This window comes from Furipterus horrens, unplaced genomic scaffold (assembly GCF_987537825.1).
Source record: "Furipterus horrens unplaced genomic scaffold, mFurHor1.1.pri manual_scaffold_11, whole genome shotgun sequence".
Taxonomy (NCBI): Eukaryota; Metazoa; Chordata; class Mammalia; order Chiroptera; family Furipteridae; genus Furipterus; species Furipterus horrens.
This window is the reverse complement of record NW_028327181.1, coordinates 21,066,561-21,089,020: the sequence shown is the minus strand read 5'-3', so window position 1 is coordinate 21,089,020 and position 22,460 is coordinate 21,066,561. Positions and strand designations below refer to the sequence as shown.

The 22,460-nt window shown below is 49.6% G+C and overlaps 1 protein-coding gene across 1 annotated transcript in view; it reads right to left on the bottom strand.

Moving 5' to 3' along the window:
* PKNOX2 (PBX/knotted 1 homeobox 2) overlaps nt 1-22,460 on the bottom strand; it is a 239,233-nt gene that overhangs the window by 31,649 nt on the left and 185,124 nt on the right. The window contains exon 6 of the mRNA XM_090290476.1: nt 11,318-11,489. Coding sequence (XP_090146602.1) covers nt 11,318-11,489 — 172 coding nt within the window. The remainder of the gene's footprint in view (nt 1-11,317; nt 11,490-22,460) is intronic.

Genomic DNA, 22,460 nt, shown 5'->3' with positions numbered 1-22,460 from the left:
CGCCACCGGGGAGCAGCCCGTGCCCTGGCCCAGCTATACGCTTCCCCATGCACATGATTTGTATGCTCATTATCTGCAGCTGACGCCTGCTCGCCTTGAGCCCACAGTCGCCGCGGCTGTTCTTGAAGCAGTTGCGGTATTTATTCTGAGAACAGTACTGGCCTTAAAGGTAGAAGACCACATCCCAAACCCCAGGCCTGCCGTTTATGACCTGTGCGGCCTTGGGCAATGGCTTAAGCTCTCTGCGCTTTATTGTCTGACAAGTGGGGACAATGATGTCCTCCCTAACAACTGCGCAGGTTTGTTGGGAGGATCACATGAAGGGCTGGACAAGCTGCAAAGCACTGACTAAGCATGAGGAGCTTGAGATCAGAGTTCCTTGCAAGTGCCCCGAGAGGCCAGGGACTGTCCTTAAACACCCATGCTGAGTGCGTCACGTGATACAGGTCACCTTGTAGAAGATGCCTCATTGATCCCCGCTGAATGACTGCGTCTTTCGGTGTGACTTAGCCAGGGGTTGGAAAGCCTAACTGTGGCGGCCTTTCCCGTGACCTTTGGATTGTTGCCTCTTTAAATGGACATTCCTAACCTTTACATGTCAAGAAGCTATTTCTCAACTGAAGTTTTGATCTTTATCAATGTTATCAGTATAAAGGGAAAGTGCTATGGGAGGTATGGCAAATGAGGATGAGAAAAACCTGCTCTTGTTCTAATCATTCTAAAAAATGATAATTTTTTGGCTTTTCCACATGCATATATTTTAACACAGTTTCAATCACTGTGTGCATACAAGTTTGTGTTCCGTTTTCACCCTTAGTTTACTGGATATAGTTTTCTAAGTGGCAAAATTATTCTCTCTGTTCTCCTTCTAGACTGTGAGCTTCTAAGGGCAGTAATGGTGTCCAATTTGCTCACTGTGCGATCCTCAGCACCAACACATATGGATACTAAATAAATATTTATTGAATGGGTGACAGCTATTGAGTAAATACATTTTTAATGGTCGTAAATTATTCCACACGTATGGCATAGTTAACCAATTCCTTATCATTGGGCATTTAGATTACTTCCAATGTTTCATTGTATAAAAACTATTACAGTGACTATTTTCTAAGCTCAAAGCTTTTATTCATGTTCCTGCATTATTTCCTCAGGATGAATTCCCAGAAGCAGCAGGAAAAGAAGCTATGGCCATTCTTTAGGCTCACGATAAATATTGCCAAGTTGCTTTTCAAGGAAGCATTGTGGAAATGGTGCTGGAGCCATTGGACATCCGCAAGCAAAATGGTGAATTTTGATATAAATCTCACATCTTTTATAAAAATAAACTCAAGTGGATTAAAGACCTAAATGTAAGACATTAAACTATAAAACTTTTAGAAAAAAAAAAAACCACCAGAGAAAGTCATCAAGACCAAGGACTAGGCAAAGAGGATTAAACTGGACAGTAAAAGTACAACCCGGAAAGCTTGATAAATTGGACCTCCTCAAGATTAAAAATGTTTGATCCTCAAAAGAGCCTGTGAAGGAGATGAAAGAACAAACAGACAGGGAGGACATATTTGCAAACCGCATATCTGACAGAGGACATACCTAGAATATATAAAAAGCTTTCAAAACGAAACAGTAAAATAACAAGCCAACCAATTAGAACATAAGCAAAAGACAACATCAGACTTTACTGAAGAGAATATACAGATGGCAAATCAGCACAGGCAAAGATGTTCAATGTCATTAGCCATCAGGGAGAGGCACATTAAAGCCGCAATGAGCTATCACTACACACTTAGAAGAATAGTTAAATAAAAAGTAGCAACAACACCAAATGCTGGCGAGGGACTGGGCACAGGCTCACTCACACGCTGCCATGGGTATGTAAGGTGGTACGGCCCTTCTGGAAAATAGCATAACAATGCCTAATAACACTAAACACGTGTTTATCATACCGCCCAGAAATGGCACTCATGGACCTTTAACGTAGAGAAATAAAAATGTCTAGATACACAAAAAGACTGCATGCAAAGTCTGCAGCAGCCTTATTTCTAATAGCCAAAAGGTAGAAAACAACAAAACATACGTCAGCAGGAGAGGGAGTAAAGTCTTTATGGTGCATTCCTATCATGGACTAGTACTTGGTAACAAAAAGGAACAAACGATTGATACACTCAGTAACTTGGGTGGATTTCAGGGACATGATGCTGAGAAGGAAAAACCAGCCTCAAAAGATCATACCTCTCGTAGACTGCATGATGCCATTTATATATTGTTCTTGAAATGACAAAGTCATAGAAGTGAAAAACAAATCAGCAGTTGCCTGCGGTAGGGGAGGGGAAGGGAGGGAGGAACTGTTCTGTATCTTGACTACTATAGTGTGTCTGTGAATGTACCTGTGGTAAAATGGCACAGAACTGCATACACACACAGAGGCCCGTAAAACTGATGAAATCTGAACAAGTTCGGTGACTTGTATCCTGTCTACTTCCTGGCTGTGAAGTTGTTCTACAGTCATGTGAGAAGGGAGTTAGGACTCTCTGTATTAGTTCTTATGACTGCATGTGAACCTACAAGTATATAAAAATAAAAGTGAGAAAAAGGCGGGGCTCCATGCCTTTTGAGAACCATTGATGTTGCCACAAGTAATATGCCAGAGTCCTTGTTTAACTCCACCCTCCCACTTTGGGCTGGTACTTTGATGTCCAGGGAAATGAGGAAGGGAATCCCTCCCAGAGCATCCGACTTCTGCTGGGGGGAGGGCTGCCAGCCCCCTCCCCTATGAGCTTCATTACCATTTCAAGTGAAAAGTGACCAAGGAGAGTCCCTGGGTTGGCATTTGAGCTGTCTGATGGGCGGGCACTGTACTCAACTAATTAAGGGCTCTGGGAGCCCTGAATTAGACTAAGTATCACTGGAAGGCAGAAACCAACAATTTTGTGTCTCCATGCAGGGCTCAGCCACAGGGTCTTGTCCTAAGGAAGCGTCCCCTCCATGGGGCTGATACTGTGCTGTCCTAGGCACAGTGGAGAAGTGACCTTGGTATTGATTATTTGAACTGAAAACCTGGAGTTAGGTACCACATCGATATTTGCTCTTGCCTGAATCATTTACTTAACTTAGGCTATGAAGATCTTGTTTTACGTCTTTCACAGTAATTAGCACAGTATAAGGTGTTTAATAAACACATTGATTGATTGATAACAATACCCAAACATTTCTTATTCTTGCTATGTCCCTGTGTTAGACTATGGCATGCCTCACCTCATTTACTTCACAACCACCTCTGCAAGTGGGTACATTATCGCCCACACTGGACAGTTGGAGGAAATGAAGTCCAGAGACACTGTTTCACTTGCTTAAAGTCACACAGCTGGTAAGTGACAGAACTAGGATGTGAAGCCAGGTTGCCTGTCTTGCTTTGCCCTCCATAGGGGCTCTCAGAATTTACACAAAGAAAATGGCAGTTTAGATAGTGAGTGGTTTAGGGAGAAAGTTGCTCAGTGACAGGGATTATGGGATTCCAGGAAAACCAAATAGCTTTGGGAACATTACAGTTCTTTCCAAAGCCCTCCCTGGTAACCCGCCCTCACTCAGCTGCTCTGATGCCTCCTCTCTCGCTCCTGGTCTGCCCCCTGGAGTGAGAGTACCTCGCCCCTGCAAGTGTCTGCTTCCCGGGGGCAGGGTGTTGGGCTGTCATGTGCCTTCAGTGTTTTGACTCTTTGAACTCAGTTCACTGAAGGGGCTGGGAGGGCCGCCTCCTAGGGGAACATGAGGTCCAAACTCCCTAGGACAGGTGGCTATAGCTTCTCCTCGGAGGCCCTCCCACTGAGAACCTTATCACATCAGACCATCTCCCTGTTCTCTCAATCTGCTTGTTGAATTCTTCCGTGAATTTACCAGCTTCTCTCTCGCCTTTACAGAACGTGCTCACTCAGCCTTCTGCAGGCACCAAGAACGTCTAGTGTCTCTATCAATATGACCTCCTTCAATTTAATGTTATCCATTCAATATAATAACTATTGTCTCACTATGTGCCAGATAGTGGATAAGGCATCTAACTGGAATAAATCGTCCTATTAGCTTTCTCTTCTCCAGGCAAAAGAATCCTAATTCGTTAAACCTTTCTTCGTTTTCCTTTCTCTCCCCTCCTTTCTATCTTACTTTTTCCTCTCTTCTTTCTCTGAGTTTTCCTTTACTGGCCTAGTCTTCATTTTTAATCAACATTTTATTCACTCATTTATTTTTAAGTCTTTTCATAAAGTAATATACATACATTCACAAACAGAAAAGTACACACATTTACTCATTTATTTTAAAAAATATAACCCAAGCCCTGGCTGGTGTGGCTCAGTGGATTGAGCACAGCCTGCAAACCAAAGAGTCACCAATTTGATTCCCAGTCAGGGCACATGCCTGGGTTGCACACCAGGTCCCCAGCTGGGGGTGCGTGAGAGGCAACTGCACATTGATGTTTCTCCCCCCCCCTCTCTCCTTCCCTTCTTCTCTCTCTAAAAATAAATAAAGTCTAGAAAAAAAAAAAAGCCCATAAGTACTTATTATTAAAAAAAGGATCAGAAAATGCTAATAAGTAAAACAAAATAAAAGTAGGATCCACTCAGATAACTGCTGAAATGAAATACATACACTCTGCTTAAGCCAGGCCGGGTACACGTGCTCAGAAGCAGATCCACCTTTTGGTCTGATAAAGCGGTGTGGAAGGATTACTTTTTTATGGAATAACAGACTTGGTTTAAAGATTTAAGAAGGTAGAATAAATCATAATGGTATTCTGAGGCGATGAATATGTAGGACCTATTGAATGTTAGAGGAAAAGATGGGCAATGCCATTAACAAGGAGCAGCTGCCCGGCTGAGCAGAGAGCCTGGGGGGTGGACTGTCACAGCAGCCGGGATGTGAGGCCAGGCCTGCTGCTTAGCAAGTGGGTGACACTGGGCCAGTCACGTGACTTCTCTGAGCCTCAGTCTCCTCATTTACAAAATGGAGATATGATCATCTCTGACTCACAAGATTTGATAAGAGCTAAGGGAAATAAGAAGGTGAAAAGGCTTTATAAACCACAGGGAACCAAAAGCATACACATTTTTAAACTTCTTTTAATAATATCTAATATCTTGTTGGCTTTTCTATTGCTATTTCATATTCGGCTGGTGGAAAAATAATCATGGCGGGCTTTTCTTCTACATTTTATGTTTTGCAAATCATCCTCTGTCCTATGTGTTAGCAGTTTTGGGCTTTTGCCTCTAAATCAGAATAAAACTGATTTATTAAGCTATTTTTCTAAACAACATCAATATCATATAGAAAGTTATTCCAAATTTTCTGGAGCAATAACAATTCCATTTAATTTAATACCATCCTCAACGGTGATAAATATGTCCATAATTCCTTTCCTCAAGTTTTGCTTCATCTTTCAGCTTTTTTCCCTCCCTTCTCTTTCAAAATAAAGAAACATCTTTGTTTTCCAAAAAGTACCCTTCAAAGGAGCAAAACAAGCTGCAGCCTTATATTTTCATCTCAGACCACGGGGCCGCAGCCCTGCGGGTCCCAAGGAGGAACTAGGATGCGGCTCCTTGTTCTCCATGAAGTCACGTGGCCTGATATTCCAAGTCAATTATTTCCTGCCTGGGCATTCCGGCCAACTGTTTTATTTTTCTGTCAAATTTAGGATGATAACAATGCCTACACAGTACAGTTATTGTGATAATGGAATAAGGTAATGTATGTAAATGTTCTGGGCACAGAGTAGCTGTTTGATAAATGTCAATTCTTGATGCCAACCGGGGCCTTCCCGCAATCTAGTTCCTTCTAAAAAGTGGCCTCTCTTGTAGGTTGGGGGCCTCTTCACTGGATGGTGATAAATCTTGCCTTTCAAAACAATTACATACAGAGCACTTTACCAGTTGCAAAATGCTTTTCGCTCCATTATCTCATTTGAGTCTCACAAGCACATCTCTCCTGGAGGCTCAGGGATTAGGGACCCCACTAAATTGCACATGGCCATGAGGGAGGCGCTGGTCCTCTTCCTTCTGTGAGCTGGGGAGCTGGAAGTGTCCTCCCTGACTCACAGAGGAAGGAATCTATAAACACACAGGCTCTGAAATTTCCGGCCGCCGTCAGGGCAGCCAAAGCTAAAATCGAATCGGGACGTTTCCCAGGCCAGACCAGCTCTGCTTGACCTGTTGTCGGTGTCGGGTCTCAGGAACAAGAAGTGGGATTCGGGAGGAGGATGGAGACCAGAGACTGGGAACGGCCAGATGACGGGGGGTTGGAATGAACATTTTATGGAAGCCATCATGCATGACATGTTAAAGGCTTTTATGTGAATGACATGGTGCTTCTCCGCAAATGTCCCTCATTTGGAGAAGCAGTGGGGTGGGCTTCGGGAGTTAGACCCACTTGGTGCAGACATGGGCTCTGTAACTTACTGGCTTTGGGGTCATAGGCCTGGAGTCCGTCCTCTGTAAGCTGTGGACAGGGCCAGGGCCATGGTGGGGCAGAGCAGGGGCTCGAGACAATGGGCTTTGGGGGCTGAGGCCTGGGTCTTCCACCTGCTGAGAGACCCTGGATAACATACGTGCTCTCTGCGCTTTACTTTCCTCATCTGTAAAATGGGATAGTAACAGTGACTCCCTTGGAGTCATGCTGAGGCTGGAAGGAGAGGTGGCAGGGAAAGAACTAAGAAGACCCAGTACACAGCAAGGACTGAGGAGAGACTGGCTGTCAGGCAGCGTGGCGGTGAGCAGTGTGGGTGCTCCGTCCCCAGTGCGGCCCCCCGGCCTCCCGCCCGTGGTGTGAGCCTCCGCCAGGACGCCACCTTGTGTCTCCATCTCCTCCTCTCAAAATGTGAATCGTAATGATAATACGTGCCTGTCGGTTTAAAAATAGGGTTAAATAAGGAATTATATGTCAAGTGTTTAGAAGAGTACCTGACATCTGAGAAGTGCTCTATAAATGTTAATTGTTGCTAGCTTAGATTATTCTTAGTTCCTCTCCCTTCCTGGGTGTCTGGAGGGTTTTCTGCTCCATGCTGGGAGTCAGCACTGAAGGCCAACGTGAGGGACCCTGAGTGGGGCCGGCGAGGTCCTTGTGGGCCCTGAGCTCTGGCCTGGCTCCTCCTTCCCAGTCTCAGGCCTCTGGCCCTGCTGCCTCAGCGTGGGTCCAGGGGCCTGTGGAGCCCCATTTTGGAGTTGGCTTTGCGGTTAGGCAGCCGTAATCTGTCCCTTGAGCCACACCAGTGTCTCATTAAAACGTGCCCCATAAATGTTAAAAAATTTACACATAAAAAAATTCCATGCATGTAACTGAAACCATAGGTTTTACAGCCTCAGTCTGAAATCTTGCATAATATATAAAACCTTGGCCCTGCACTGGGGGCCCGTAAATCAGATTTTATAAAACAAAAAGCTTTTACCTTTCAAAGGGGTTTGGGGAACTTGCAAATTTTACAAACTTTACCAACTGCCAGTCAGAGGCTGTTGGACCCAAGCAGGGGATGAGTGGGCCAGGTAAGAACGGGGCCTGCTGAGCACGGGGTGGGCATGGGAATCGGGGTGGGGAGTACCTCAGTGCAGCTAACCAGGGGGCATTCCAGCCTAGCCCCCGGCGGCTGGACATGGAGGTAGAGAGGGTCAGAATGTGGGGGCTGGGGGAGAGGAGGCGGGGGCACGCTTATAAAGGAGGACTTGATTGCCCCCAGGAAGAAGAGAGGTGGGTGATGCAGTGGAGGGAGTACTATGTTAGGAGCCAGCAGACCTGGTTCTGGCCCCAAGTAATTTCCTGTCTCTGTTCTGCGGTGTCCCCATCTATAAAATGGACTTGCTTTTCTGTGGCGTTGTTTCCCTTAACGTGCCATGGGAGCTGCTGGCCAACTGAGAAAGGACCTCCACTCAGAAACTACAGTCTGGGAACCTCTGAGCTCTGGGCAACTCAGTCAGCCATTCCCATGGGAGCTAGTCTGGGAGACTGGCCTGGGAGCAGGGGAAGGTACAACCTGCACATTGCTTGGGGGAGGGAGGCGCAGCTGGAGGTGGGAGGACTCGGGTCCCGGGGTGGGCTTGCTGGGGCTGGGGAGAAGGTGGGATCAGAGCTAGAGATCCCAGGGTGGGTCAAAGTTTTGGGAACCCCAGTGTCCTCCTGATAATTCCCTCAGTGAAAGTCAACATTCAAGGGCAGGAGAAAGCTACCCTGACACACACCCATATAAAATAAATCTCTCAATTATCTCAGCTCATTTGCTTGGGGTCTCTCATTTTATGTCCCTGCTCCGCCGCGCAGTATATCTGTCCGGATAAAGAGTTACAGTCCGTTGGGCTACGTGTGCGGGGTTGTAAAAAATACAGATGCCAGATTAACTGGCTGTGGCACTCGGCAGCTGATTGAGCTGATAATGACGCGATCTGACCTTTTTCTAATTTCTAATTATGTGCATCTCGGCTGTGCTGGCTACATGATTCTTGTTCTAATGATGGCTCCTGGGGTTGGCCTTCCTATCCCTGCCTCCTGACACGGAACTGCAGGAGGGGTGGTGACGGGTGCTACTTGGCTCCCCAAGTAAAGTTTCAGTGGCTGGGAGGCAAGGCTGGGGAGCTAGAATGCCTTACCTTAGCCATACTGCATTTAACATTAACCTTCTGGATGATATGCATTCTTGGAGGCCATTTAGTTCCACAAGCCATCTCACTAATGTTTTTATTACAGTCACTGGAGATAGGTGTTTAGGTCTACAGGTGAGGAAGCCCAGCTTCAGATGAGTGACATCATCAAAGTCCCAACAATGGTAAACAGTGAACCCAGCCCCAGGGCTTCCATCTCCAAATGCTCCTTCTACTGTGCCTATTAAAATAATTGACCAGTCACCAGGGGGAACACTTTGTAAAGTATAGGATAGCCTAACCGCTGTACCACACATTTGAAACTAATACAACAAAATAATATTGAATGTAAACTGTAATTGAAAAAAAAGTTTTTAATCATAAAACTAAAATAAATTAATTGGCCAATCAAGCAGTGGTGACTGCAGCTAACTCATCCAGGTAAGTCAGGCCCAGTGAGTGGATGGGAAGTCCACACACTCCTCCATCCCTGGACCACTCCCAGCTGGTTGCCTGAGGTCTGAGAACGCCGGAGGCCAGGGGCCCGTGGCAGCTTCTACAACATCCACTTCCCTAGGTCAGGCTTGGCACATGGCAGACCCTTAACAGCAGTTGGATTGAATCAAGAAATCTGATTATTTGAGTGAACAGACCCAGAGACACCCAGGTAGTGTTGGTGAGGGAGAAGCACAGCGCTGAACGCATCTCCGCGTTTTCTGGGCTGAACCAGAACGGGAGGCTGTCCTCGGTGGGTCTCCCATGGCTCCCCTGGCAGGCGGTGGTTTGTGTCCCCAGGACTCCTACCTCTGAAGGAGGTTTGAATTCTTCCACACTACTCAGTCTAATTGTAGGTATTTCCTATCAACTCAGGTCTCAGTTTCTTTTTGTGTCAAGTGAAATGACCGAGCTCTGACCACCCCCCGCCACACACACACACTGTCCTGGTCCACATCAGTTCCATAGAAATGGCTGCCTCACCCCCTGGCTCCGTGACTGCGGGCGGTATAGATTCTGAAGACCATTTCGCAGCTGCAGTTCTGAGACTCTGATCGGCGGAACCGCGAGGCAGGGCCAGACCAGCCTGCACTTACTGTCTGACCACTGGGGACCCACACAAGGAGAGCTCTCCGGGGGGCCTGAGAGAGTGTCTGGGCTCCTGAGGAGTGCGGCTGCTCTGTCCAGCCAGCACTGGGGGGGGCAGGGAAGGCAGACACCTGCACTAACACTCCTGACGGCCGGCAAGTGCTGTCCTCTGGCCAAGGCCTGCCCCATCATAACACTGCCTGCCTCTCTGGGCCAGGGTGGGCTCTCCTCGTCGCTCTTCTGGACTTCGTGCCTATCATAGTCAACGCTCTAGGGAAGCAGCGCATGAATAACTCACAACACAGAATGATACTGGCATAACTGAAATCTGTTCTGCAGGGCGCTGTGTGTGGGCGTGGGCACATGCATATGTGTGTGTGTGCACGCTTTGTTTCTTCCTTTTTGGAGCCACATTTGCTTTTCTAATTCTGTTTCCCTTCTGGGAGCAGGGACCAGCTGACCTCAGGATGCGAGAGGTCAGCACTGTAATCAATCAATTTGTGGAGGAGAGTTTTGCAGAGTTTTCCAAATTCACTGTGCATAATCTGGGTAATCCACCCATGGAAAAATCAAGAACTGTGGCTAATAATTCCAGGAGGACCATTTATCACAATGAATGAACAGAGTACCCTCTCCATTACTTTCTCTCTCTCTAAGCAGAATTCCCAGGGCTACATGACAATTTCTGATGCCACCCAATCTGGTGATTACCAAGCCTTGATAATTGCAATTGCCCAGACAACATTAAAAATGTAGACTCACCAAATGTACAGATTCACAATTTCCTGGTGGTGAGGCCCAAGAATATGTACTTTTAAAAAAGATGTAGTGGCCCTGGCTGGGTGGCTCCTCTAGTTGGAGCATTGTCCCATGCACCAAAATGTTGTAGGTTTGATCCCCAGTCATGGCACATACCTAGGTTGTGGGTTCAATCCCCAACTGGGGTGCATACAAGAGGAAATTCATCGCTGTTTCTCTCTCACATAGATGTTTCTCTCTCCCTCTATCTATCTTCCGCTCTCTCTCAAATTAATGGACATACCCTTGGGTGAAGAATAAAAATAATACAAAAAGTAATAAAAAGCTGTAGTGATGATCTGGGTGACAAGCTAGGTTTTGAAGCCTGATCTCCAGCATCCCCCTAAATGGACAAGGTACCTGCTGGCCTCCTTCTCAGCATGACTATGTCTCCAGGTCTTTCTATCTACTGATGTGCTTGAATATGCCAGTCACCTCGTCCGCCACACAGCAGTGCCCCAGCCGTTGGCTCCTCTCTGGGCAGCCTGACCAGTTTACTAATACACCAGCACTCCAGCCCCCAGGTGCTATGACCCTCCTTTCCTCCTGCCTGCCCTGCCAAAGGCTGAATGGGGTACGCTGGTGCTGCAGCAGGCAGAGAGCAGAGAAGGGAAGAGCTTTGGCAGCAACACCAGCGCTTGCAGCCCTGGGTTGAAGGAACTTAGAAATGGTTCTCAGTTGCTAGGGGTGCACCCAGTGCCTGCCCCATAGTGGGCACGCAACATATTTTGTTGAATGAATGAATGAATGAAAGGATCATTTCTAGGGCATTCGGAGGGGGCCCCGGGGGAGGAAGACCCTAGCTGGGGTGGGGGTTGGGGGGTCTTTACCAGATTGTCCAGTTCTGGGTCATCGCTGAAGAAGGGTTTGTGCTCCTGCTCCTGCTGGTGGACAAAGTTCTCGATGTCCACGTCAAAGCTGGCGGAGGTGATGCACTCAGAGCCCTGGGTGGCCTGTTCACATTTCTCAAACAGCAGCGTCAGAAGCGGGAAAAGAGGGTGCCTGTGGGGACATTGAAAGCTCATACATGTGCACACAGACACCGCTGCTGGCTGGACTCAGCAGCCACCAGGGTCCCTGTCCCACGCTCCCATCATTTCTTCTCCCAAGGTCCCACTCCTTGAGAATGTCCCCGGACCTCCAGCCAGCCTAGGTGGCAGCATTTCATGTGCTGGTGGGGAGGATCCCGTCTTCCGTGCCTGAGGCCTCAGGGGGCCTGCCTTCCTCCACGCCGGGTGCCTAACTGTTCTCTTCAGTACCGTAAGCTGCATGGATACTGAATGAGGGTGGTGGGTATAACCCTTCAGAGAAGTAGGTGTCCGTTTCTGGTTCAAGGTCAATTTCCGGTACAAGGTCAATCCAGGAAGGAATTGTGGGAAATGTCCTGGCAAGTCCTGGACATGAACATTAGTGATTGGTCACAACCCCATTCTTGGCTGTTTGGAGCCCGCTGAGCGCAGAACCTGTGCGTCTGTGGGTGCGCACGGGGATGCGCATGAGCCGGAATTCTGGTCCACGCCTGGTGGGCAGGTGTCTCCACCTATCCTGCATCTGTGAGCCGACTCAGCTCAGGTCAGACACCCAGCTATATGCATATCATCTCCCTGCACTTTTCCATCATCGCACACTGAACACATCGTCATGAAACGACCATTTGCGTTGTTATTTGTTCACTGTTGTCCTCCAGGACTGTCCCTGTCTTTCCTGATCTTTGTGTCTTTAGGGCCTTGCCCTGCTTGCTCACAGCAGGCACTCAATATTCAGTAAATGACAACGAGTCAGGGGATAGAGAGCACATGAGGGGGCTGAGTGGTGCGCGGTGTGGTCAGGGGTGTATGGTGTAAGCCGAGGGGCTTCCCGGACCAGCTCTGCGCATCTTGGCTGAGACGTCCCCCTAGACCACCCTCCCTCATGCTGTGCTGAGGGCTCCCTCAGCTCTTCGCTTTATCACCTGCCCTCCTCACCAGAACGTGAGCCACACGAGGGCAGGAGCCAAGCCCACCTTATTCATCACAGCCTGTTCGGAGTCTAGCAGATATGTGGATCCCAATAAATATCTGCTGAATGCGTGTATGCGCCCATGTGCACACAGAAGTGCATACGACGCTTATTTCTCTGCAGCATATGTGAATTGCTATATCTTCATGCCTGGCGTGTGTACACGTGTTTGCATGGGTTGTTGACACTGCACCCTGGAGCCCCACTCCCTTCCATGGTGGCCCCCAAAACGCACTTGCGTGCTGACACAGGAGGAAGCATGTGTGTGGGGCCTGGCCCCCAGGCCTCTGCCAAAGGGGGTGTTCTGGCCAGCGCTGCCCAGAAAGATTTCTGCAACAACAGAAATGCTCTATGTCTGCTGTCCAACATGGTAGCCACTAAACTGGTCAAGGCCAATTATATTTAAAATATGACTGTATGTCTAGGACACTGAATTTTACATTTCATTTCATTTTAATTCATTTTAATATAAAGAGCCACATGTGGCTCATGGCTACCATACTGGAAAGCACAGTAAGACCTGAAAAGGCCAACAGACCGTGCTTTTCCCCTGCAGCACACTGTGGTTAAACACAGGGAGAGGAGAACCGAACACCCGGCCTCCCAGTGTTTGCAGGGGCAGGGGGAAGCCTACGAGCCTGTCCCATTCTGAGATTCTGGGACCACGCATGCTGGGCTTTCTACTCACGCTCAGGGGCATTGTGGGTGAGGGGAGATAGGTTCCTACTCTGCAGAGCCTGCCTCTGGACACTGTCTCCCCAACCCTTGCTTTGGGAGGAGATGCATAAGCTGGGGGCCCCAAGGCTGCAGGCTGGGTTATAGCCTGGAGGGAAAATAGGGTCAATATCTGAGGGTGGCCCATCTGCAGCCCCAGATCTCCAGACAGTCTATTCAGCACCCCTGGGAAGCGGATAGGGCAAACGTTGGGTTCACCTAGCCATCCGGCTGCAGACAAAGAGAAAGCAGGGGAAGGGGTTAAACCCCAGTATAAGTCTTCATTTGCAGCCACTAATGCCGCAGCATATTATAGTCTAATCTAACCTGATCCCAGTTTAATGCAGGAGTCTCCTGGCCCTGAGTGGAATACCAAAGAAAGCCTCGGTGGCTGTAATTTAAGCAGAGCCTGCAGTGGTTTAGCTGAGGGACATGAAAGGCAAATTCCAGGCGGTGTTATGAATTATTGCGCCTGATGAACCTTCCTACTCTCAACAGATGCCTGCTGCCATTTAAACAGCCACTAGATCAATTAGGAATGAAAGGCACAAATCGACTCTGTACAAGGGCACTAAATTACCAGGAACTAATAATCCGCAGCACCGTGCCAGGTGGTGGGGGGCACCCCCGCCGGTCACCACTCCTTCCCTTCTCGCTCACTGCAGGGAGGGTGGGCAGCTGCTGAACGAAGAGGGGGCGGCCTGTGCACACGTGCACGCGCGTGCACCTGTCAAGGAGAGCCAGTGTGAGTGTCATGTTAGTGTGCTATCTTGTGTGTTTTTACTATGTGCAACATGCAGTGTTGGGTCTACACAGTTCGTAAGCATGTGGGTTGTGTGTTTGAAGCTGGGGTGCAGGTTTCATGTACTGTGAGCAGAGTGTACATGTGCCCCATGTTGCATGAGGTATGTGTACCTGCGCCATGTGTTTTCTGTAGGTAATTTGTGTGGGGATTGAGTGTTCTGTGTACACAGCATGGGTGGTGCATGGGGTGGGGGAAGAGGGGTCTGCCAGTGACTGTGTCCCCCACATACTAGCACCAGAGTGGGGGTGGGGAGAGGAGGGTGGTCTCCTCTGCCATTGTCCTTCTCCCTGTAGGCTGAGAGTGGTCAGGGAGGGCCTCTCTGAGGAGACGACATTTAAATTAAGCCTTGAATGATGAGGAGATGGTCATGTGAAAATCCGAGGGAGAGGCATTCCAAGCAGGAGCAAAAGCAAAGCACTTGAGATAGGAATGAACTCAGCATGTTTCTGGAACAAAATCCAGACGCGCGTGGCTGGAGCAAGGTAGGCAGGAGGGGAAGGGAAGGAGATGAGGTTGAAGAGGGGAGCAGGAGTCAGGCCATGGGTCTCAGACAGAACTGGGCTTTGGGGGTGCTGAGGGTGGGATGGGGGAGGCATTGTCACATACACGGGGAAAAAAGTCACACTTTTATGCAAAGCCACAGCACGGGTCCTTTTTATAAACCTCTCACTTTTAGGGGTCAGGTCTCCCCAGAATGTGTGTGTTGGGGGGCATATCTGAGGGTATTTTCTGGGGCTTCTGCTATCTCTCAGAAGAAAGAAACATGCTTTCCACCCATGCCCCCCAAATTAACCAGAGGCCCATGGAGCACAGAGCAGGCTTCAGGCACGCTGGCATGGCTGGCGTCTCCAGCCCCCACCCCCAAGCCAGACTATCAGCTCCCAAACCCTCCCTTCTCATACCCCACCCTTCCCAGGCTCCTTTCTCTGGTTCCACCGACCCCAGCCTGGGGTCCCTTCGCCCAAGAGTGCAGATGGCACCTGAGCTCAGCCACAGATTTTCAGATGGACCACAGCCAGGGTCAGCAACCGCCTGTGGCGCCGATGCTCTGCCCACCTGGATCCCTCCAGAAACCCAGACTGTTACCCGTGACCTGCTCCCACAGGGGTGGGGAGCGCTGAGACACTCTGCTCCACCCCCCTAGAAACAGGCTCAGCTCCCTAATGGCTCAGTCACGCTGTGGGCTTCTGTAAGGCTGTCCCCAGCCCAGTCCCAGCCCCTTCCCCAGCTGCCCAGCCCATAGCTGCCGCAGGGTGGCATGAAGTTCTAAGCTACCCTCCAACATCCCTCCTTGAGGCTGGAGATGAGGCTGGCAGCCATGGTCAAAGGCAGGGAAGGACCCTGAGAGCTGGGTGTCGTAGTCACCTGGGACATGAATGTCCCCGTGGTACGAAGCGTGGAATGGGAATAAGGATTTCCAGGTAGGCACAGGATGTGCGCCTCCCCTGAGCTCAGTTTGTCCATTTTAAGTGGGTTGAAGGGGTTCCCGCTGGTCCTCAGAGGCTAGAAGCAGGAACGTGGAGGCTTGGTCCTGGGGCCCAGAAGACGAGGAACAAGATGTGAGAGGTGGCCGTGAGACCCTACTTCCAGAGACCCGAGGGCATCTAACCCCCACACGAGCTCACCTCCTGTCTCCCTGCTCTCGCCCCTTCTCTGTGTCGCCTCCACCTGCCCGCCCCCTCCACCCCAATCTCTTCTAAGCTGTTCAAAATTTGGAGGAAATAAATCTCACTGCACCAATTCGGTGAGATTTGGAGCCTCGTCAGTGCAGAACAAATAAAAGGAGTGAACTGCCATGACATTTTACTGCAGAAGAGAGGTCGTTTCCAGCCACTAATAAAAAGGATTTGACACAGACTAATAAAGAGAAATGAATTTCTCTAATGGACTAATTCAGCACACTCAGCACTGTGCCTGGGTGTGGGAGGGCAGACAGAGCCCGGGGCCGGGAGAGCGGTGCGGCTAGAGGAGAGGGTGAGAAGGGAGGACCTCAAATCACGTCTTATCATTTCCTTTTCCTTTTCCCAGTCGCCCCACCAGCCCCATCCTCACTCATTCTCCCCAGGAGCACCCAAACCAAAATCAAGCTCAAGACAGGCAGTTCCTATTAACAATCCAAAGAAATAAGGGACCACCTCCCCGCAGAACTGCAGCCCTGCTCTGGTTTCAGAAGGTGATGAAACCCGTTGGGTTGATTTCTACAGGGGCTTAAGCCATGGTTTGGTTTAATTACTTCTGGCATTTCTGTCTTCGCTGGCCTGGAATGCCCAGTTTGGGACCCGGATGTATAGGAGCAGCCTCCCCCCCCAACACACACACACACACACACACACACATGCACGCACACGCACACGCACACACACTCCGGGCAGGCTTCACCAGCATCCTTGAGCCAGCACAGCCCACTGCAGCCCCACCCCTGCCACCTCATGACAGATGTTCTTCACATAAATTGGCTCAATAGGTTTCCCTAACATTTTCAAAGACCTCCTGGGATGGAAACCACCACTTCCTGGCAATTTTTACAGGTACTCATCTCTGACTTCAAGTTCCCCTGTAAAGCTGAAGCTTATTTCCTTTTGTTAAAGGGACTCAAGAAAAGACAAGAGGACCCTTTCCTGCTTCCTTTCCTTCTTCCTTGGACAACCTAGGTTTAAAAAAATTTTTTTTAAACATTTCTTCCTGCTTAGGGATCAGCAACAGAGAAGCCAGGATAGGAAAAAGAAGGAATGCAAAAATATCGAGCCTTAGAGAGGGTAAGATACAAAGAACACGGGCGACAGGGACAGGGGACAGAGAGGAGGCAGAAACAGGGCAGCACAGCCCGGGGGTGTGAGGGTCACATGCAGGGGAGACGTTAGTGTTGATTCTCTTTCTGGGTGATAAACCTTGTGATTCACAGTCATGCCACTCCATCACTTCGGAGCCTCTCAGCCATCTCTTCCCTTGTGACCTTGGCCGGGACTGCAGACCTCAATTACGGGTCCAGCCAAGTGTGTGGCAGCTTGCCTGGCTGTCCACCTTCTCTCCCTGTGACTGACCTTGGAGCCCCCAAGCCTGTCCTGCACCTCACCTCACAGCCTGGACTCATCGGGCTGAGGAGGGGGGTAGACAGGGTAGGCCAGGTCAGCACGGACCCTCTCCCTGAGCCCTGGTGGCTTCTTCCAATGGGCCGAGGGTCAGAGCAGAATTTCTGGGTGGCGATTTTCAGTGGGCCCAGAAGCCTGGTCTGGGCCAGGTAGCTGCGGAGGGAGGACATTAGTCGTTTGACTGGTGAGGTGGCAGGAGGGGGGCAACCAGTGATGAGGCTGGTGGCTCTCCAGCTCCCCAACCGCATCTCTGTGGACACACAGTGGAGGTTTCGAGTTGCCAAAGCCTCACCACCCTGAACACTGTGCTCCGGGGCTGAAATTTTGATCCTTTATTTCTAGCGCCTCAGGTTAAAGGTCCCTGGGATCATGGAGTCAGAGACAATACCCTAGAGCCACGTTCCAGATTCCCCGCTGCCTCTTTCCTGGGTGTCTCTTCACAGCCCAAAGGCAGCATGTGACAAGCATTCACTCTGAGAACTGTTGTGACATTTCTCCTGGACACAGATGAAATCAAGACAACATCCTCCACTGAACACCCCAGCATTCACGGTGTGGCCGCAGCTTTCCATTCAGTGTTTCTGCTCAGCAGACTCCGCAGAATGTGGTGGAAGGACTGAGTGCAGGTGGCCCCAGGCCCCGAATCTCAGCTGTCCCCTTTCACTGGCTCCGGTAGACCAGGCTCCTTGCGCCCCCTCTGGTCCTTCCACCTCAACTGCCTGTTCCTGCCCCTCTGCCTTTCCTTCTGATCATCTTCCAAATGCGACTCAGAGTACCATCTGCCCCAGGAAGCTGCCCCTGAGGGTGTGTCCAGCAGGAGGGAGCAGCACTGGCCCTGAACCACCGGGAAAGCTTCAGAGTGTCCAGCTGCACCTCCTCCCAACTTAGGGTGGGAAGCTGGGGCGTCTGAAACCAGTATAGACTTCGGAGTCACATAACTGCGTGACTTTGGGGCAAATTCCTGAATTTCTCTGAGCCTCAGTTTCCTTTTCTATAAAAGAGGGACCACACCACCATCACGCAGGAAACAGTAAAGATTAAATGGAGACGGGGGCAGAGTGTCTGGCACTTAGTGAGCCGCTCCTTTTCCTTGGAAAGGTGTGTGGGGGCACCTTTTTTATCCAGAGCAACATTGACACCATCAGCTCCAATCAATTTATAGCCCCGTCTCCACGGACTCATTTGGCAGGGAGAACAGGCCCACGTGCCAATTCAAATAGAGGTACAGAAAGAGGAGGAAGAGAAGCAACGTACGATTTATCAGAAACCCAGAACCTTACCTTTCTTTTAAACCAAAAAACACTGCCAGTAAGAATTTAATTTTATTTCCCTTATGACATTAAATTCTACTAACTGTGGCTGTCTGTGCACACATCAGCCTTCCCCACTACACAGCGAGCTCCTCTGGTCCTTTGAATTTCCAAGCGTCAAGCACAGTGCCTGGCACACAACAGAGGTTAAGAAATATCTGGTGAATCACCCTGCCGGGTGGCTCACTTGGTAGGAACGTCGTCCCATACACCGAATGGCTGAGGGTTCGATTCCTGCCTGGTCAGGTATACACAGGAGGCAACCGATCGATGTTTCGCTCTTTCTCTCTCTACCTCTCTTTCTCAAATCAGTGAAGAATACCCTCGGGTAAGGAAAAAAATATTTGGTGAATCAATATGTAGGAACCAATGGCCGAATACAGAAGCACTGACTATGAGAATGAAGGTTCTGAGACACGATCCTCAAGTCCTTCCCAGCTCAGAATCCACTCCTACTGCGGTTCTGGGGTCAGACATTGCCATCTGTCATTTTCTCGCCACAGTTGCTATAAGAAGACCTGCCTTCTCTGGGCTCTGCTGGGCTGTGGGTGGTGGGGGCTGGCAGGGTCCTAGAGGGAGGGGGTGAAGTGAAGGAAGTGCTCGGGGGCCCTCCACTCTTCCGCCCCTCAGAGGCACCAGATGGAGAGAGCAGGGTGGGGTGGGGGAGAACAAGCCAGCAGCTCCTGGTTGGGTGTATTTTTACTTCAGGTGTGACGTTAACACCATGTGTGTGTATTTTTAGTCCTGCCCAGTGGGCGGTGTGTTAGCCTGGGTTGTCTTGGAGAGGACTTCTTGTTGCTAAATCGGAACTGCGTCTCCTAGGATCTCGGGGCTCCAACTGGCGCTCCTCCCCCAGGTGGTGGACGGGTCTATTCCTGGCAAGTGGGGGCCCAGGGCAGGCCAGTCCTCTGTCTTCTCCCTTCACGCACGCACACACACACACACCCTCTCTCTCTCTCTCACACACACACACACACACAAACACATACACACTTCTCTGCTGGCACATTTTAAAAAACATGAAGTCGCGACACAGTGATTGTTAAGGCTCGTCTTCAAGGATCTGAAGAACCTAAAACTTGAGACCTGGTAGGATCTCATGTCCAGCCCCTTCATTTTTCCCCCAGTTCTATTAAGAAATAATTGGCACACATCACTGTATAAGTTTAAGGTGTACATCACGTTGGTTTGACTTACATGTATTATAAAATGATTACCACAGTAGGCTCAGTGAACACCTATCTTCTCATATAGATACAATACAAAGAAAAGAAGAATGAAAAAAAATTCTCCTTGGGATGAGAACTCAGGATTTACTTTCTCAACAATGTTCCTGTTTACCACACAGCAGTGCCGGCTACAATCTTCATGTTGTACATCACACCCCAGTACCTATGTGCCTTATAACTGAAATTTATACCTTTTGACCACCTTTCTCTGATTTCCCTCCCTCTACTGGTAACCACAGGTATGATCTCTTTTTTTACGAGTATGATTTGTTGTTTCTGCAGAATCCACCTGTCAGTGAGATCACACAGTACTTGTCTTTCTTTTTCTGACTTATTTAGCTTAGCATGACGCCTTTGAGGCCCATCCATGTTGTTGCAAGTGGTAAGATCACTTCATTTTTATGGCTGCATAATATTCATCTCTCTCTCTCTGTCTCTCTCTCTCTCTCTCTCTCTCTCTATATATATATATATATCTCACATCTTTCTATGTTTCTCCATGGATGAACACCTAGGTTGCTCCCATGTCTTGGCTATTATAAATAGTGCTGTTACAAACATAGGGGTGCAGATAGCTTTTTTGAGTCAGTAATTTTGTTTCCTTTGACACACTATACTCACAAGTGGAATTGCTGGATCATATGGTAGTTAAATTTTTGAGGATCCTCCACACTGTTTCCTGAAGTGGCTGCACGGATTTACAATCCCACCATGAGGTCTCCCTTTCTCCTCATCCCCGCCAGCATTTATGATCTCTTGATTTTCTGTTATCCCTTCATTTTTTAGGAGCTGTAACTCAGGCCCGGAAAAAAGAAGTCTCTTTCCCGAGGTCAGGTAGCTAGTGAGAGGCAGTCAGAACTTCTCCCCATGTCGCCAGTGATTCCACCAGCCCCCACAGGGAAAGCCCTTCGGGGGAGTGATGGGGTGGAAAGGGGAGCTCTGTCCACTGCGCCTTGGTTGCTAGCAGTGACTAAACACACACCCACACACGTTCGGTGGCACTCTGTAAGTTACAAAGTGCTTTTCCGTGTACGTACTGCATTTAAACACCCAACATTCTTATTATTCCCATTTTACTGATTAGCAAACTGAGGTGTCACATGGTTACATAATCCCATCAAGCTCCTAAGTGAGTAAGTTGAAATTTAAATATGGGTATCCAAACTCCAAATCTTGTGCTCTTTCCTCCTCCTGGGCACTATCTCTGAATGATTACTGGAATCACTTCATCGTCCTCTACTGTCCTTGCATTCTACGTGTCCTGGGGTCATGGAGCTGAGCTGCCACGTTTTCCCTTGGAGGATCAGGACCACTGAAGCCCAAGAGAATCTCTGCTCATTAAATGAGTTTCCAAAAGAAACGTTTCTCCTATCAGTACTCTGTGTTTGGACAGGGCTTTAACGTTTTTACAGCTCTTTCATTTTCTCATTTGACACCTACCTGGTAGGGGCGGGAGGCTTCTCTAAAGAGGTTAAATGATTTGCCCCATGGCAGAGCCAGAGGTTAGATTGAAGTCTCAGCCTTATGATCCTGACCACAGAATGGGCCAGTGCTTGGGAAAATCAGAGAGTGGTGCTAAGACTGGCTCCATGTGGCCCCAGTGAGAAGTCACGGGACATCTGCACCCACAGAGCTGTCTCTCCTTCCACCCCAGCCCACGCCACGCACACGGGCAGAAGGCATAACTGCTGGGGGCAAATCCAGCCCAGCACTTACCGCAGCGACTTCTCCAAATGAAGCCACTGCTTGTTGGCGGGCCTCTACCTGAGGCTACCCCCCCACCCCCCAACCCCCATTCACATTGGTCATCTCCTTTAACCCTAACATCACCTATGAGGATGAAAGTCATTAGGATTCCATGTCCCGCATCTCGCATTGTTGTGCTTTGTCTTCACCAGGTCCCCGGACTTCTCAGCTCTGCCTGGGCCAGGAGGGGAGCTGTGGGCACAGCCACGCAGCCTCTGGGCCTGCAGCAGGGTGTGCGAGGGCTGGGCAGGGGCCGGGGGTCTTCCCCGCAGGAAGGGCAGGGAACAGGCTTTTTCCGGTGCGAGGAGGAGTGGGGGAGAACGGGGCACGATTTTATTTCTGGATTATGGCTCCAGCATGGTCGCTTCCCTGACTCCAGTCAATAGCTGAGAGGTTAGTTCTGTGCCAGTGAATGAACCTATTTCAAAAAGCCAGGACTGTCTGCTAGAGCCGCAAGCCCAGAAAGCCCAAGACAGGATGCAGCCTGGAACATCTGCTCCCAGAACCTGCTTCCATCTGCTTCCAGAAGCATCCAGTCCTGACCTTTCCGCTTGGCCTGGCTGACCTTCTCCCACACCATCCTCAGGCCACCTTGCCCAGCACATTCCAGGAATGACCAAGCACAGTGGCAGGGGAGGCTCAGGGTTCAGCTCCAGGCTCAACTCCCTGGAGCCGGAACACCCTTTGGTCACAAGATGGAAGAGTTCCCTCAAGGACACTTCATGAGGAAGGACCAGTTCCCGGGGTCCTGGCCGGGCTGCTGCTCTACGGACCATCACAACAGGACCTGCCCCTCTGTCCAGCTCCAAACTAGGGGTTCCTCCCACCCCGTCTTCCAGTCCTGTCCCAGGTAAAGGGAGCTGGGCTGCCATTCCCTTGGGTTTCAACTCCCTTAGGAAAAGCAGCACAACTCCCACACTGTGCTGTGGGCCGGCAGCTTACAGTTGATTCCACAGATACTTTCCTAAGCCTCTCCTAAGTGCCAAGTGTATGTGACAGCTCCTTTCTGTGTCATCTTTCTCCCGCTCCTCGGACTGAATTTTCCTTCTTCAGATCCCCTCCTGGAACCTACTGTGATGCTT